Genomic DNA, 16320 nt, shown 5'->3' with positions numbered 1-16320 from the left:
CGTCGGCCACCCGGTACTCTGTAGGCAGCTGCCAGGCATTGTTCAACCGTCGGCCACCAGGCATTGTTTGCTGCGCATTGTTTGAGAGAGGTAACGACAGAGATTGCAGAAACGTTGAGGAAACCATGTCGTCACCGTCGTTGAGAGCTACTTCTTCTAAACAGCATCTGTACACATTGGCCGACTGCAGAAACGTTGAGGAAACCATTCACGCCGCGGCTGTGGTTCTCAGTTTTCTCGAGCCAGCCAGCTCGGTTGTCTCCAGTTGTGCAGGTGAAGTACACCCCAATGGAGACGGTGTCGTCGGAGGTCAGGATCCTGCCCACCTCGCACCCATGTGCAGTTTAGCAATTTCTCGTCGCCCAATTCGAGAGTTCAGGACATCGTACGTGTTCCTCCACAGCTCCTACTTTTGCTCTCCAGGTAGTAGAAAACCATGATGTTTACATAGGGACCTCTATCTTCCAGCTTGACAACGTGGGCTTAGCCCAGTGGTTGGGGTCGCAGTGGCGCACTCCAACGACCGGAGTTCGATTCCTGTCAGGGACGAATTTCGGAATTGTCACGCCAAGTCCCGCTTCTACTATATCAAAAAGTGTCTAGTTCCTCCTAGACACAGTTTCATTTTTTTTTTTTTCTCTATCTTCCAGCTTACATAGGGAGCTCTATCTTCCAGCTTACTCATCAATTAGTAACAGAACTAAGGAAGACAAAAAAAAGAACCTTTGGATTGGAGTGAATGGTGGATTTAAGACCTACAACATCTGTAGAGGACCTCAACCTGTCACATAGCATCGGCTTCTCTCCTCCGAAAAAACGCCTGGAAAACCACGGCCCATTACTACCTCTGGGGAATTGAGCCACCATCCCGTAATTATAGGTCATTTAATCACCACACAGCCCACGTTATTGATTTGGCTCCCCACAATCAACAGGCAGGCAAATTGATCTCAGCGGTTCATGATGGCTCCCAACAATCAAGGGGAAGATCATCATGGGAGGATCCAAGTTAGTCATTTTCCCATCGTCTTCTTCTTCCCGCTCTCAACCAATCTTTTCCCTTCTAAAACTTCAAACCTTTGCAAGCCAACTCTATAAGTAGAGGGCCCCAGTGACACACCGCGTGCGGGTTTCGCGTGTGATAGGAAGAGAGAAAACAATGAGAGAGTGGAAAAAGAAAAAGAAACGAAAAACGAAAGAAAAAAGAGTTAGCGAAAAAAGTGAGAGAGAGTTAGAGAGGATGCTCAACTTATATTGTTTAAGTTGTTCCGATATGGATGGCCTATAGTTGAGATATCCATTTCGTTTGGTCCTTTGTACTGTAGGGGTTCGTAGCATAGAAAACAAAAAAATTCCTACCGCAAGAACGAACAACAAGCCAAGATCTAATATATTAGATGATAGCAACGATATGGGATCAACATACCCTCGAACATCGCTAAGCGTTTAATGAGATGGATCTCGTGGATGATGTATTCGATCACTTGCCGCTCTCATGAACGAGTAGAAGATCCCGACAATGCCGCAATCGGGCAGCACCTCCGCACTCGGTCACACTTACAATGTTGATGAAGACGTCCTTCTCCCTGTTCCAGCGGACATCGGAAGTAATAGATCCTCCTCGGAATCCCGGCAGCACGACGGCGTGGTGACGGTGGTGGTGGAGGCTTAGCCGTCGCCGTGCGAGAGAGAGGTGGAGGAGAGTGGGGCGCTAGGGTTTGGGGAGAGAGGGGGTGCGGCCAGGGCAGCCTTGGTGTGGCCAGCCATCCCCCTCTCCTCCTCATTATATTGGTGGAAAACCCTAAGTTCCAATCATACTCCCTCTAGGAGTCCTATTGCTGCCATAATAGAAAACGTCAAAACCTAGTAAAGGTGGGACTTCCCCCTTTCCTTTTGGTTTGGATGGCCAAGGAGGTGTACCAACCATGGACTTCACCTTCCCTCCTTGTGGGTTGGCTAGGCTGGGGGAGTCCCTCCGGGACTCCACCTGCCATAGTGAAATAATCCGGACAATTCTAGAACCTTCCAGAAATTCACCGGACTATCCCCAAACTTGGAATTTGACTTTCCATATATGAATCTTATTCTCCGGACAATTTTGGAACTCCTCGCGATGTCCTGGATCCCATACGAGACTCTGAACAATATTCGGTCTCCATTCCATATTCCATATCTACTTAAACAACATCGAACCTTAAGTGTGTCACCCTACGGTTCGTGAACTATGCAGACATGATCGAGACACTTCTCCGATCAATAACCAATAGCGGGACCTGGAGATCCATAATGCTCCCACATATTCAACGATGACTTCGTGACCAAAAGAACCATTAACATACGATACCTATTCCTTTTGTCGCGTGATACTTAACTTATCTGAGGTTCGATCATCGGTATCTCTATACCTAGTTCAACCTCGTTACCGATAAGTACTCTTTACTCGTACCGTGAAATGACATCCCTTGTGACCTAGTCACATGCTTGCAAGTTAATTGGATGACATTCCATCGAGAGGGCCGAGAGTATATCTATCTGTCATTTGGATGGACAAATCCCACTCTCGATCCATGCGCTTCAGCCCATACTTTCCGAATATTTAATGCTACCTTTATAACCACCTAATTATGAAGTGGTGTTTGATATCATCAAAGCATCCATCCGGTGCAGGTGATTAACATGATCTCATGGTCGAAGGATTAGGTTACTATGTATCTTAAAGCTTGTAGCAAAACGAACTTAATGACTTGATCATATGCTATGCTTACTATGGGTATGTGTCCATCACATCATTCTCTTAATGACATGATCTTGTTATTTATAACATCCAATGTTCATGATCACGAAACTATGATCATCTATTAAACAACAAGGTAGTTTAACAAGCGGCTTACTAGGGACTCTTTTATGTTTACAAAACACACAAGTATTAATATTTCCGGTTAATACAATTATAGCATGGGATGTAAACATTTATCATGAACACTAAGATATAACAATAATCACTTTATTATTGCCTCTTGGGCATATCTCCAACATGTACATGCGGCATGAAGATACCCCATTGTGATACTTGGTTGAAACATGTGCGTTGAAAAGTTTTGATAACCCGGAGCTGAGTAACAAGAGATGTAGTCCTTAGCAACAAGTAAAATGAGGCAACATTTACTCATAAGAGGTCAAACACATGACTCATAGATATATCCACACAAGAGATGCATGGTACCCCATCCTTATTATTATTGTTGACATGAATTTCATATCTCAAAAACTTATTTTATTCTCTCTGCTTTCATTTTGGAGGTTAGCACATATATTCCCTGCTTACTTTCTTGTGTTCAAGATTCAAAAATATCCAAAGAAAATAGAGGACAAAGAGTCTTCCAACAATTTTATAGGATTCTCCTAAGCATGCTCTATGATTCATACTAATTATCATTCATGTTTCTTACAATACTATTTGCTATTATGCATGCTCTATGATTCATACTAGTTATCTATAAAATTCATATTACTTATTGTCATTCTTTATTGATTGAACCTTGTGATACTTTGCATGATTATTTATAATCTATATATATTAAACTCCAAAGTTCATGTTAGTTTTATCACCTTTATGCTCCGGGCGTGCATAGGTTAAGCTTAGGGATGTTGATGCATGTAAAATGCATACATGAACTTTGTCCTTTATAATATTGAATTCCCACATATTGTATATTTTTAATTTTCTAGTGAAAAGGATGCACAAGTTAGCATATATAATGTATCATGGGAGACGAATTATGGGTTCTGCTGTCATATTGACGAAGAATGCGCAAAAGAGCTAGCGGGTGAGCATCATATGCTTTACTCCCCTGGGTAGACAATGCTGTGAGAATTTTCTATTAGGCGATTCCGCCTTTCTTTAGATTACCAACAATTTAATTTTATGTACCAGATGTTCCTGGAGTCTTATCTGTTTCACCAGATACAAATTTTGGATCAGACAACAAAGATTACAAAGGTTTGTCTAATCATTTCTGTTCCAGTATTCTAGAAAAGAAACTACTTCTGTTTGTGATAACCTCCCATTCAATTTTATGTAGGCCAATACTTAACTCCTATCATTATAGTTGTTCATTTGTGTTAAATATTGCTGTTTTCATTGACAAGCAGAATTCCCCTCTGTTCACTTTATTAGAGACAAATGGGCAATATAAAGTACTTTCAAATTCGATCTTTTTACTTTTTAATTCTCATTCCCCTGATAGTTCTTTCACAGCAAAATGCACTGATTTCAGTCCTAACCCGAAAAGAGATAAGGGAGGATTTCTTTTCAAGGTTCATATTCGGACATGATCTTTTTTCTTTCCGTTTTACTTGATAATTAGGGAAGAACAGCATTATTAGGATATCAGTTTTTGTTCCATGATAATATGAGCCCTTGGGTCTTAATCGGATATATAAACCTGATGCCTGTTTGATATTTGTATGTCTATTACTCAGTGGGAACATATCTAGTAAGCAGTAAGCCTTAACTCTGTAGTACATTTGCACAATTTGAACTTTCTTTCCATGCTTCTAAGCAAGCAGGGTGAAAATAGCCAAAATTGTAAAGACTCGTTATGCTTTCAGGTGATGATAGCTTGAAATCCTCAGATGCTGCCCAGGTGTCTGATATCAAAACTAAAAGGCTCTTTGTTACAGGTAAAGGATCATATTGTCTAAACACATTTAGCTTGTTTGTTTGAACACCTATCACTTACCCATGGATGGTGAGGGACAGCCATCTGTCACCGCTTTTATGCCCACGTCAGATGGTGCCCCCTTCCTTGCTCTGAAGTAGTCTGTTATGTCTTGTCTTTCATAGGGATAGGGAAGTTTAAGTAGTGGGAGAGACACTATATGCCCATTTTTTCTTAATACTGTGGAAATCTAAGTAGTGCAAGTCAGAAACTTCTACCCTATTTGAGGTGTAGGGTTGAAATTTGAACCTGCTAAGTGCCACTTTGACATATTGGTTCAATGCAAAGCAAAAGTAGACGGAAATAACTAGTCTTGGACACTTGGTCAGATCACAAACATCTATTGCTCCCTTTGCAAGACAAGCAAACTGTTAAACACAATAAGTGATATACACTGGTAGAAAATGAGTTATATTATTATCATGGTGTCACTAACTTGGTCTGATATGGTAGGACTTTCATTTTACACTTCCGAGAAAACTCTCAGGGAAGCTTTTGAGCCTTTTGGTGAGCTGGTTGAAGGTTTGTGATACTAGCACAGAATTGTTTACGTTGTAACCATCCATTACCTCTTTTCATTTGGGATACTTAATATTCTGTAATTATTTTATTGCAGTCAAGATAATAATGGACAGGATATCAAAAAGATCAAAGGGGTATGCCTTCATAGAATACACCACAGAAGAAGCTGGAGGTGCTGCTCTAAAAGCAATGAATGGAGAGGTACCTGAGAAAACTATGTTTGTTGATAGGCTTTACATGGCATCAATTTATCTCTTAAGCTCACGTCTGTACTTCTATGTGCAGATAATAAACGGCTGGATGATAGTTGTTGACGTTGCTAAAACCAAATCAAGAGACCGTCATACCCCATCTAGTGCATCCAGTTTTCGGCCACACTTCCATACTAGATGAAGCTTTCACATGCAAAATTGGACAGCTAGATATTAGAGACCAAGTGACTAATAGTGGTGAACGTCGCAGTTTCAGGGTCCATGTGCTCCTGTAAATGTTAAGCTAGATGATAGTGATTTTCCTTAAGTTGCCACTAGATGTTTAGATGCAGTTCAAGTGTAAAAGTACCTGAAATTTACCAAATCAGTACAATATTTTTCGCAGCTGCTTGTTCATATGATCTTGAAGACTTGAACAGATCTCTCATGTACTACATTTCTATTAACAAATAATACAATCTTCCAAAGATATATGATACATTCAATACAAGACTTCCTGAATCAAACTTCAGAAGAAGAGATATTTCAGGTTCAGATCCAGCTGATGTCAAATAAAATTTCAAGTCTCCCAGCATAAGATAAACGGCCATCACCTTGATCCAGCTGATCCCAGGCTTCTTCACGACCCTATGCTCCTCCATCCTACTTCTCGTTATTTCCAAGTCTTCCCATTGTTCTGCACATGCATACACGTTCATGGCTTGGCTCTGGGTCTGCCAACTCCCATGTCACAGAGCCTGAATCTTACGGTAGATTGTTGGCTTCTTCCAAGAAACCAGCATGACAAAACAAGGTCCACCAGGAAACCATAGTACTGGGTTGATGGCATAATACCCATGCTCCTCATTAGGTTGAAGTGCTTAAAATCTTCATCAATAAGACCGCTATGACTGCAGGCGTTCAAAATGGCCACGAAGGTGACACCAGTTGGCTCTATACCCAATTGCCTCACACACATACACACATGATGGAGGTCCAGTGCTCCACATTCTTGCTAGTGACTCTCGAGAAGCACAGGTATGCAGCACCCATGCTCCTCGCCGGATCACATAACCAAATGCGCTCCTCCTAAGTCCAAATTGACACAGTATTTTTCGCTATTGCTTGCTCATATGATCTCGAACAGATCCCTAATGTGCTGCATTTTTCTATTGACAAACAATGCAGTCTTTCAGAATATATATGATATACACTCAACACAAACAACAACGACTTCCTGGATCAAACCTCAGGGAGAGCAAATGGTTCAGGGTCAGATCCAGCCGATATCAAATTCGGTTTCAAGTATTCCAACATACGATAAATATCTTCACTTTCTGCGTGTGACTTGTCTGCAGTGAGAAAGGAATGCACACTGCCATCAACCTCGATCCAGCTGAGCCCAGGCTTCTTCAGCACCCTACGCTCCTCCATCCTACGTCTTGTCCTCTTCAAGTCCTCCCATTGACCAGCACGTGCATACACATTCGATAACAGGACATAGGAGCTGCCATGGCTAGGCTCCGCGTCTGCCAATTTGCGAGCAGCAACCTCTGCCATGTCGATATTGCCATGGCTCTGGCAGGCAGCTAGGAGGGAGCTCCATGTCACAAAGCCTTGATCTCCCGGTAGACTATTGGCAAGGTCAAAGGCTTCTTCCAAGAACCCAGCACGGCCGAGAAGATCCACCAAACAGCCATAGTGCTGGATCGACGGCCTAATGCCCATGCTCCTCATTAGGCTGAAGTGGTTGAAACCTTCATCGACAAGACCGCCATGGCTGCAGGCATTCAGAACGGCCACGAAGGTGACACCGTTAGGCTCGACGCCCAGCTGCCTCATCTCGGCAAACAGTTTCAGCGCCATCTCTGGGTGGCCGTGTGCCGCGAAACCCCCGATGACGGAGGTCCAGTGCTCCACGTTCTTGGTGATGACGGTTGAGAAGCACTGGTACGCAGAAGACATGCTGCCGCACCTCGTGTACATGTGGATCAGAGCGACTCCCAGAGCACCGTCCAGCGAGAGCCCTCGCCGGACCACGTAGCCATGCGCGCTCCTCCCAAGCCCAAGCAGACCGATACCGCGGACAGCCGACACGAAGCCAGCCATCGTGGCCTCGTCTGGCGCCAAACCGTAAACCGACGTCATCTCGACGAACAGCTCCACCGCCTCTTCAGCCCGCCCGTGCCTCGCGAAGCCGGCGATCACGGTGTTCCAGGAGACCACGCTCCGCTCCGGCATCTCGGCGAAGAGCTCCCAGGCGGCATCCAGGTCGCCGGCTCTGACAAGGCCGTCGAGGAGCACGTTCCAGGAGACCACCGTCCTCGCCGGCATCCCGTCGAACACCTTCCGCGCGTCGCCCAGGCGGCCGTGCCGCAGGTAGACACGGGCGAGGGAGGTGGAGGCGTAGACGCCGGAGGCGGAGCGGGGGAGGCCGGACTTGAGGAGGAGGGCGTGGATCTGCTCGGCCTCCGCCGCGGTGGTCGGCAGCCGCGCGCAGGCCGCGAGGGCGGGCATGAGGGCAGGGTTGGTGAGGAGGGCGCGCCCGGCGACGTGGTGCGCGCGGAAGTCGCGGAGAGCCGCGGCGCCGCATCGGAAGGTGGTAGCATCGGAGGAGCGTTGGGAAGGCGAGAGCTTTGGTGGCGGGAAAGGGGAGACGAGCGGGCTCATTGGAGCGGCCCTCCCGCCGTCGTTACCCGTAAGTTCGGGTTTTCCCTCACATTATCCACACAAGTATCAACTCGTGCAATGCTGCTACCCTGCAAAATGTTTCAGCAAACAAGTTTACTCTTTTAGTTCATACGGCCGAGCATGCATCAAATCGTGAACTTGTTTCTAATATTTCAAAGCGTCTACCATAAAACCGCATAACTAATCAACTGAATCCGCCTAGCCTGCCCTACCGATCTAATGATCAAACGATAGATACCAGCGAAGCATTAGGGGTTCTAAGAACAGGAGAGCGGTTTTCTAACTGTGCACCAAAAAAGCCTAGCAAAGGAACAACGAAAAAGGATATAATTCATGCCCTCTAGGCCACCATGTAAGAGCATGTCTAATAGACCCCCTAAAAGGGCCGACCCCGTAAAATAACAGCCGAAATACGGGGTAGGGCTCTACCCGGCCGTCTAGCAGACCCCGTAAAACAGGTCCCCGTATCGATTTTTTACAGTTTCGGTTAAGGGGTGGCTTCTGGCCCTACTTGTACGGGGTGGGAGAGGAAATACAGGGCAAACCCCCTATCCCATTTCAGCTAGGACGCGCAGACATTTCAGTATTCCCAACCGTTTTCCCTCGCGCCTCCGCCATAGCCACCCACGCGCCTCCGCCGTAGCCATCCACGCGCCGCCGCTAGAAACAGAATATTCCGTAGGATTATGTTTTACGGGGTGGGGATACGGGGTCTGCTAGCTCGGACGAGTTTTCGGCCGGTGAAAAGTGAATACAGGGCCCTCTACTCGCATTTTACGGAGCAGAAAAATAGGGAGTCTGTTAGATATGTTCTAAGGCGACATGCCGTTTCTTAATGTTGTCACTCAAGAGGAAGCATTTTGTTAAAGATTTTCCAACGAAAGATTTGGATCTATCCAGGAATGGAAATCTTCCATATTTCAATGAAGTGTTTCCTCGGATTTCCTTCGCACAACCTCTGATAAACTAACATAATCTTAGGTTCTAGCGCACAGTAAAACTCATTCGGCTCAGAGCTTAACCTTAGGTAGTTCCTGCTATTCGCTGCAGCATATTGGGTCGTGAGCTACGTGAGTTACATGGGATCTTGGCTCTGGTACTGCATATGATGCCAAAGCTATATGAGTTGTGTGGTGATTCATCTGTGGTGCCTGATCTCCTGGACTTGTATGGTCGTGTGGTTATGCATCCTGTTGGAGATATGCCCAAGAGGCAATAATAAATGGTTCTTATATATCTTTGTGTTTATGATAATGTTTACATATCATGCTATAATTGTATTAACCGAAACATTGATACATGTGTGTTATGTAAACAACAAGGAGTCCCTAGTAAGCCTCTTGTATAACTAGCTTGTTGATTAATAGATGATTATAGTTTCATGATCATGAACATTGGATGTTATTAATAAACAAGGTTATGTCATTATATGAATGATGTAATGGACACACCCAATTTAGCGTAGCATATGATCACGTCATTAAGTTCTATTTGCTATAAGCTTTCGATACATAGTTACCTAGTCCTTTCGACCATGAGATCATATAAATTACTTATGCCGGAAGGGTACTTTGATTACATCAAACGCCACTGCGTAAATGGGTGGTTATAAAGGTGGGATTAGGTATTCGGAAAGTATGAGTTGAGGCATATGGATCAACAGTGGGATTTGTCCATCCCGATGACGGATAGATATACTCTGGGCCCTCTCGGTGGAATGTCGTCTAATTAGCTTGCAATCATATGAATGGTTCATAAGAGACCACATACCACGGTACGAGTAAAGAGTACTTGTCAGGATACGAGGTTGAACGAGGTATAGAGATACCGATGATCAAACCTCGGACAAGTAAAATATCGCGTGACAAAAGGAATCGGTATCGTATGTGAATGGTTCATTCGATCACTAAGTCATCGTTGAATATGTGGGAGCCATTATGGATCTCCAGATCCCGCTATTGGTTATTGGTCGGAGAGAAGTCTCAACCATGTCTGCATAGTTCGCGAACCGTAGGGTGACACACTTAAGGTTTGATGTCGTTTAAGTAGATATGGAATATGGAATGGAGTTCGAAGTTTTGTTCGGAGTCTCGGATGGGATCCAGGACATCACGAGGAGTTCCGGAATGGTCCGGAGAATAAGATTCATATATAGGAAATCACTTTCCAAGTTTGGAAATGATCCGGTGAATTTATGGAAGGTGGTTTCTAGAATTATCCGGAATAAATCACTATGGAAATAGGTGTCCCGGAGGGACTCCACAAACCCTAACTAGCCAACCAAGTTGGAGGGTGGAGTCCATGGTGGACTCCACCTCCTTGGCCGGCCAAGAAAAGGGGGAAGGGGAGAGTCCATGTCCCTCTAGGTTTCGTCCATAAGGCAGTTTTTCTGTTGGGGTCTTATTCGAAGACTTTGGGCAAACCCTTGGGGTTCCACCTATATAATGAGGAGGAGAGGGAGGGGGCTGCCCATGGCTTGGCCGCACCACCCCTGCCCCCTTGAGGCCGGCGCCCATAGCCCCCTCTCCCCAAACCCTAGCCTCCCCTCCTCCACATAAAACTCCCGCAGCGCATAGGCGAAGCCCTGCCAGAGTTCTCCACCACCACCGCCACCACGCCGTCGTGCTGCCGGGATTCCGAGGAGGATCTACTACTTCCGCTGCCCGCTGGAACGGGGAGAAGGACGTCGTCATCAACACCGAACGTGTGACCAAGTACGGAGGTGCTGCCCGTCTGTGGCACCGTCAAGATCTTCTACGCGCTTTTGAAAGCGGCAAGTGATCATCTTCTGCAACAACGAGATCTAATCTCGTAGGCTTTGGAACTCTTCAAGGGTTAGTCTCGTTCATCCCCTTGTTGCTACCGTCTTCTAGATTGCATCTTGGCTTGGATTGCGTTCTCGCGGTAGGAAATTTTTTTTTCTATGCTACGAATCCCATCAGTGGTATCAGAGCCGTGTCTATGCATAGATTGGTTGCACGAGTAGAACACAATGGTTTTGTGGGCGTTGATGCTTTGTTGTCTTTAGTTCGTGTACTTTGCATCTTGCGGCATGGTGGGATGAAGCGGCTCGGGCTAACTTTACATGACCGCGTTCATGAGACTTGCTCCACGTTCGATATGCAACTTGTATTGCATAAGTGGCTTTGCGGGTGTCTGTCTCTCCCACCATAGTGAAGATTCAATTTACTCTTTCTATTGACAACACTAGTATCATCGTTGTGGTTCATGTTCGTAGGTAGATTGGATCTTACTCGAAAACCCTAAACCACGTAAAATATGCAAACCAAATTAGAGACGTCTAACTTGTTTTTGCAGGGTTTGGTGATGTGATATGGCCATGATGTGATGATGAATATGTATGAGATGATCATTATTGTATTGTGGAAACCGGCAGGAGCCTTATGGTTGTCTTTAAATTTCATGTTGAGTAGTATTTCAAAGTAGTTGTAATAGTTGCTACATGAGGTGAAAAACCATGAAGACGGCACCATGGACCTTGACGCTACGCCGACGATGATGGAGATCATGCCCGTTGATGATGGAGATCATGTCCGTGCTTTGGAGATGAAGATCGAAGGCGCAAAGACTAAAGGGCCATATCATATCACATATGAATTGCATGTGATGTTAATCCTTTATGCATCTTATTTTGCTTAGATCGTGACGGTAGCATTATAAGATGATCCCTCACATTAATATCAAGATAATAAAGTGTTCTCCCCTCATATGCACTGTTGCCAAAGTTCGTCGTTTCGAAGCATCTCGAGATGATCGGATGTGATAGACTCAACGTTCATATACAACGGGTGTAAGCCATGTTGCACACGCGGAATACTTGGGTTTGCTTGACGAGCCTAGCATGTCCAGACATGGCCTCGGGACAACGGAAACCGAAAGGTTGAACACGAGTCATATGGATGATATGATCAACATGTTGATGTTCACCATTGAAGCTACATCATCTCACGTGATGATCGGTTTTGGTGTAGTGGATGTGGATCGTGTACCACTTAACAACTATGAGGGATGTTGTATTAAGTGAGAGTTCATTAGTAATTAGATTAAAACATGAACTAATTATCATAAACATAGTCTGAGTAGTATTTTGAATTAATTTTGTAGTGTTGGCATCCGTATTCTACCATGCGCTAGTCTTGTAATTGAGATAGAAATACTGTTAAAATCTGACAAGAGACTTTACGGACTGGTACCGTATTGTTAAAGAATCAAGAAATGATTAAGTCCTATTGCAAATCAAAGAATTATGGTTTCAATTAGTACCTAAAGTTATCTTGTCTCCGTGAAACTTGAAGTTCAAATCTGTTTGAAAAGAAAGGAGCTGAAAATTTAGTTTTCAGAAATAAACAAGGTATGAGATATATATGATATCTAAAACCTTATTGCAAGATGATAGAATATAATTTGGTGAGACTACATAAACTCATAAGTTTTATGGGAATGTATGAAGGTTGAAGACGCCAGGCGTCCCAATCCTCCAACTAAGTTTGGCACTAACGATATGCGCATATCCATGAAGTGATCGTCCTTAGTATGCAACGTTGCTAAGACTCGTCGTTTCGAAGCATCTCGTGATGATCGGGTGTTATAGATTCTACGTGTGCATACAACGGGTGCAAGTCAGATTTGCACATGTGAATACTGAGGTTAAACTTTACGAGCCTAGCATGTACAGACATGGTCTCGGAAAGTCATCATGATATAATGGATAAAATTATGAGTGAAATTGTTCATCATATTATAAAGTTACTAATAGTGAAATCTAGAACACTTGTCATATAATGATCAAACTTCAAAGTAAAAACCTCAAAGTTATTGGTATTTGACCAATAGATCTAGAAGTTATTGAAGACGAAGTGTTTTCTGAGAATGAGGAAAACTAAAAGAGAAACTACAAAAGATATTTTGGCAGAAAGAAAGAAAAGACTAGAAAGTCTAACTCAGGTGTATATAAATGATATACATGTTATGGATGTATTCCTTGTTTGGTCACATAAACAAATTCTTGGGTATTCGTACCAGATTGGTTGGTATGAGATGTCATACAGTACAACGCAATACAAGAATACGATAGCCTAAGTGACAGATAAGGAATATAGTAATAATGCACGTCTGGAACATAATAAAATGTTATTATGTTTGTCATTGGCATTATACCAAGCCCTTAGAATTTATAATAAAGAACTTAATAATTGTTATTCTGCTCTGGTCAAATGAAAACAATGAGTTGTTCAAATTATGACATTACTCCATGTATGATGGATAAGTTATTATAAATCTTAATGGTGAAACACACATACATAACACTGACGCTAAAATGCCATAAGGCAAATGATTTGAATTCCACTTATTTGTGGAACCGCCATTTAGGTCATGTTAGAGAGGAACGCATGAAGGAACTCCATGCAAATGGATTTTTGGAGTCATTTGATTTTTGAATCGTTTGGCGCTTGCATATCTTTTCTAAAAGAGAATGGCTGAAATACCGTTCATAGCCCAAGAATTGAACGGGCAACTAACTTAATGGAAACATGCATAAATGATGTATGTGGTTCACTGGGCATAGTTGTGTGCGGGAGATTCTTCCACTTCATGAAAACTTCCAACAATGAATTGAGTATATATATGTGGATATATTCGATAAGGAAGAAGTTTGAAACATTTGAATAGATTCAAATAAATTTCAGCATGAAGTGGAAATCATCGTAATAGAAAAGTCAAATATCTATGATTGGATCATGGTGGAAATATATGAATTACGAGTTTTAGCGAACATCTAAGAGAGTTATGAAGTTGTTCTACAACTCACGTTTCTTGGAGTATCATAGTGATGATGAAGTATCCGAAAGACGTATCCAAACCTTGTTGGATTAATGATGAGATAATATAAATTAATGCCATTATATTTTGTGGATTATGCTTTAGAGACTACCGCTTTTACACTAAATAGAGCATCATCGTGATCCGTTGAAATGACACCATACAAGTTATGGCATGGGTATAAACCCTAATAGTCCTTTCTTTAAATTTTGGTCTAAGAGTTTACAACCAAAATCGGATGAATGTCTTTGTTGGTTATCCTAAAGAATTGATTGGGAATTCTTTCCACTATGAAGTAAAAGACAAAAGTGTTTGTTAATGTTACATGCTTATTTCCAAGAAATTGTTTTCTAGCGAAGTATTTGAGTGGGAGGACAATAGAACTTGATAAGGTTTATGAACCTGAGCATAATGATCAGAGTTGTGCAGCATCGGAAATTGGTTCCGGAAGCGGCCACGACGATCATGGCTTCCATGACTACAAAGTGTTTTAGCCATGGAGATCGAAGTACTTATTGAACCTTGTATGTATGGTTTACTTTGTGATCAAATAAATGATTTGTGGACAAAGGATTGATTTTGAACAATGATAAACCAATTACAAACAAAGAAGTTGTGATGGGCCCTGACTCCGTTAAAATGGCCATGCGTCATGAATCCATGATAGATGAATACTTTTTTAAAGTAAATGGATCTATAAAATTGATGGACTTGGATGGAATATCCTTGAAGAAGCTCGACTTGTCGAAAATTTGTTTACGACAAAGTTCAAAGAATTGACTACGATAAGATTAGATCTTCTGTAGAAATGCTTATAGTCTATATGGATTATGCTAGTAGGATGGAAAAGTACATTACTTATCAGAAGTATGTATTAAAGGTGTATACAAGATACAACCAAGAGTTTTGCTTGTCCGTGGAATACTAGATAGGTATACAAACTTCAATTGGATGAAGTAAGTATCGCGGAGTTGGAATCTTCATCGGATGAAATTAAGTGGGAGCGCTGAGACATATTTATAATACTTTATGTAGATGACATATAGTTGGTTATAAATGATGTAATTATATACTTGATTAAAAGGTTTCATTGAGAAATTAACTTCAATGAAAGGATATGGACTGAAACAAATTTAGTGTCAGGATCTATGAAGATAGATTGAAACACATAATAAGTTTAAGTCAAAGTACATAGAATAGATATTGAAGTAGTTCAATATAGAAATATTAAGAAAATGTTCTTGTCATGTGAAGGTTTGACAAGACTTGAGTGTATTTAACACTCAATGAGTAAAAACACATGAGTGATTATAGATCACGAATAATATGTACACAATAAGATGTCCTGTGCTCTAAAGTGTTATGAGCATATACCAGGATGATTCATGTGATAATCATTGGATGACAATAAGAATATCCTTGAGTACTTTACAAGAACCAAGGATATATATACAGTTTTGTATGGAGAAATGACAAATAAATCGCTGTAAGGTGTTGCACCGATATTGGTTTTGTCACATATAAAAATAAAAATTTCAATCTTAAATTAGGCTAAGTGTTGTTTAAAAGGTAGCACAATAAGCTAGAAGTTGTCTATGCTAGATTTAGATGAGTTCTAAATGTTGTGATGGATTCTACAAACGAAGGCAGAGTATGTCATTGTTTTGACAATGAATGAGGATGTTAAGTCAAGAAGTTCTTTGAGAACTTGGTGTAGTTCCGATAGTGTCAGAACTTTGAAGCTATATTGTGTGTGACAATATTAGTGACATATTTCAGACTGCAGAATTAAGGTTCCACCAGAAGACCAAACATATTTAATGCCGACTCATTAGGAAAATGAGTGATGCGTTAAGACGCAAATGAATTGCAAAATACATACGTTTCTGAGCATGTCAGATCCGTTGACTAAAACCTCTCCCGTGAGCAAAACATGATAAAGCACCGGAAGGCCAAGGTGTTATATCTTTACAAATGTAAACTAGATTATTGACTCCAGTGCAAGTGGGAGACTGTTGGAGATATGCCCAAGAGGCAATAATAAATTGTTCTTATATATCTTTGTGTTTATGATAATGTTTACATATCATGCTATAATTGTATTAACCGAAACATTGATACATGTGTGTTATGTAAACAACAAGGAGTCCCTAGTAAGCCTCTTGTATAACTAGCTTGTTGATTAATAGATGATTATAGTTTCATGATCATGAACATTGGATGTTATTAATAAACAAGGTTATGTCATTATATGAATGATGTAATGGACACACCCAATTTAGCGTAGCATATGATCACGTCATTAAGTTCTATTTGCTATAAGCTTTCGATACATAGTTACCTAGTCCTTTCAA

The 16320-nt window shown here is 42.1% G+C and overlaps 1 protein-coding gene and 1 long non-coding RNA gene across 2 annotated transcripts; one reads left to right on the top strand and one right to left on the bottom strand.

Moving 5' to 3' along the window:
* The first annotated feature begins 3711 nt into the window (after positions 1-3711).
* LOC127306272 (uncharacterized) lies at positions 3712-5839 on the top strand. Its single transcript, XR_007854585.2, has 6 exons — positions 3712-3827; positions 3935-4000; positions 4612-4683; positions 5175-5243; positions 5338-5444; positions 5529-5839. It is a non-coding gene; the product is annotated as an uncharacterized lncRNA (long non-coding RNA).
* An 837-nt stretch (positions 5840-6676) lies between these two features.
* Positions 6677-8104, bottom strand: LOC127310085 (pentatricopeptide repeat-containing protein At3g22690-like). The gene has a single exon (XM_051340787.1). It carries the CDS (start codon positions 8102-8104, stop codon positions 6677-6679), a length of 1428 nt encoding a protein of 475 aa, XP_051196747.1.
* Between the last annotated feature and the right edge of the window lie 8216 nt (positions 8105-16320).

This window comes from Lolium perenne, chromosome 6 (genome assembly GCF_019359855.2).
Source record: "Lolium perenne isolate Kyuss_39 chromosome 6, Kyuss_2.0, whole genome shotgun sequence".
NCBI classification, from domain to species: domain Eukaryota; kingdom Viridiplantae; phylum Streptophyta; class Magnoliopsida; order Poales; family Poaceae; genus Lolium; species Lolium perenne.
This window is presented reverse-complemented; position numbering and strand designations above follow the sequence as displayed.

Bases quoted from the DNA above. Each gene is read 5' to 3' on its own strand.
- LOC127310085 (XM_051340787.1), bottom strand. From the start codon at position 8,104: ATGAGCCCGCTCGTCTCCCCTTTCCCGCCACCAAAGCTCTCGCCTTCC.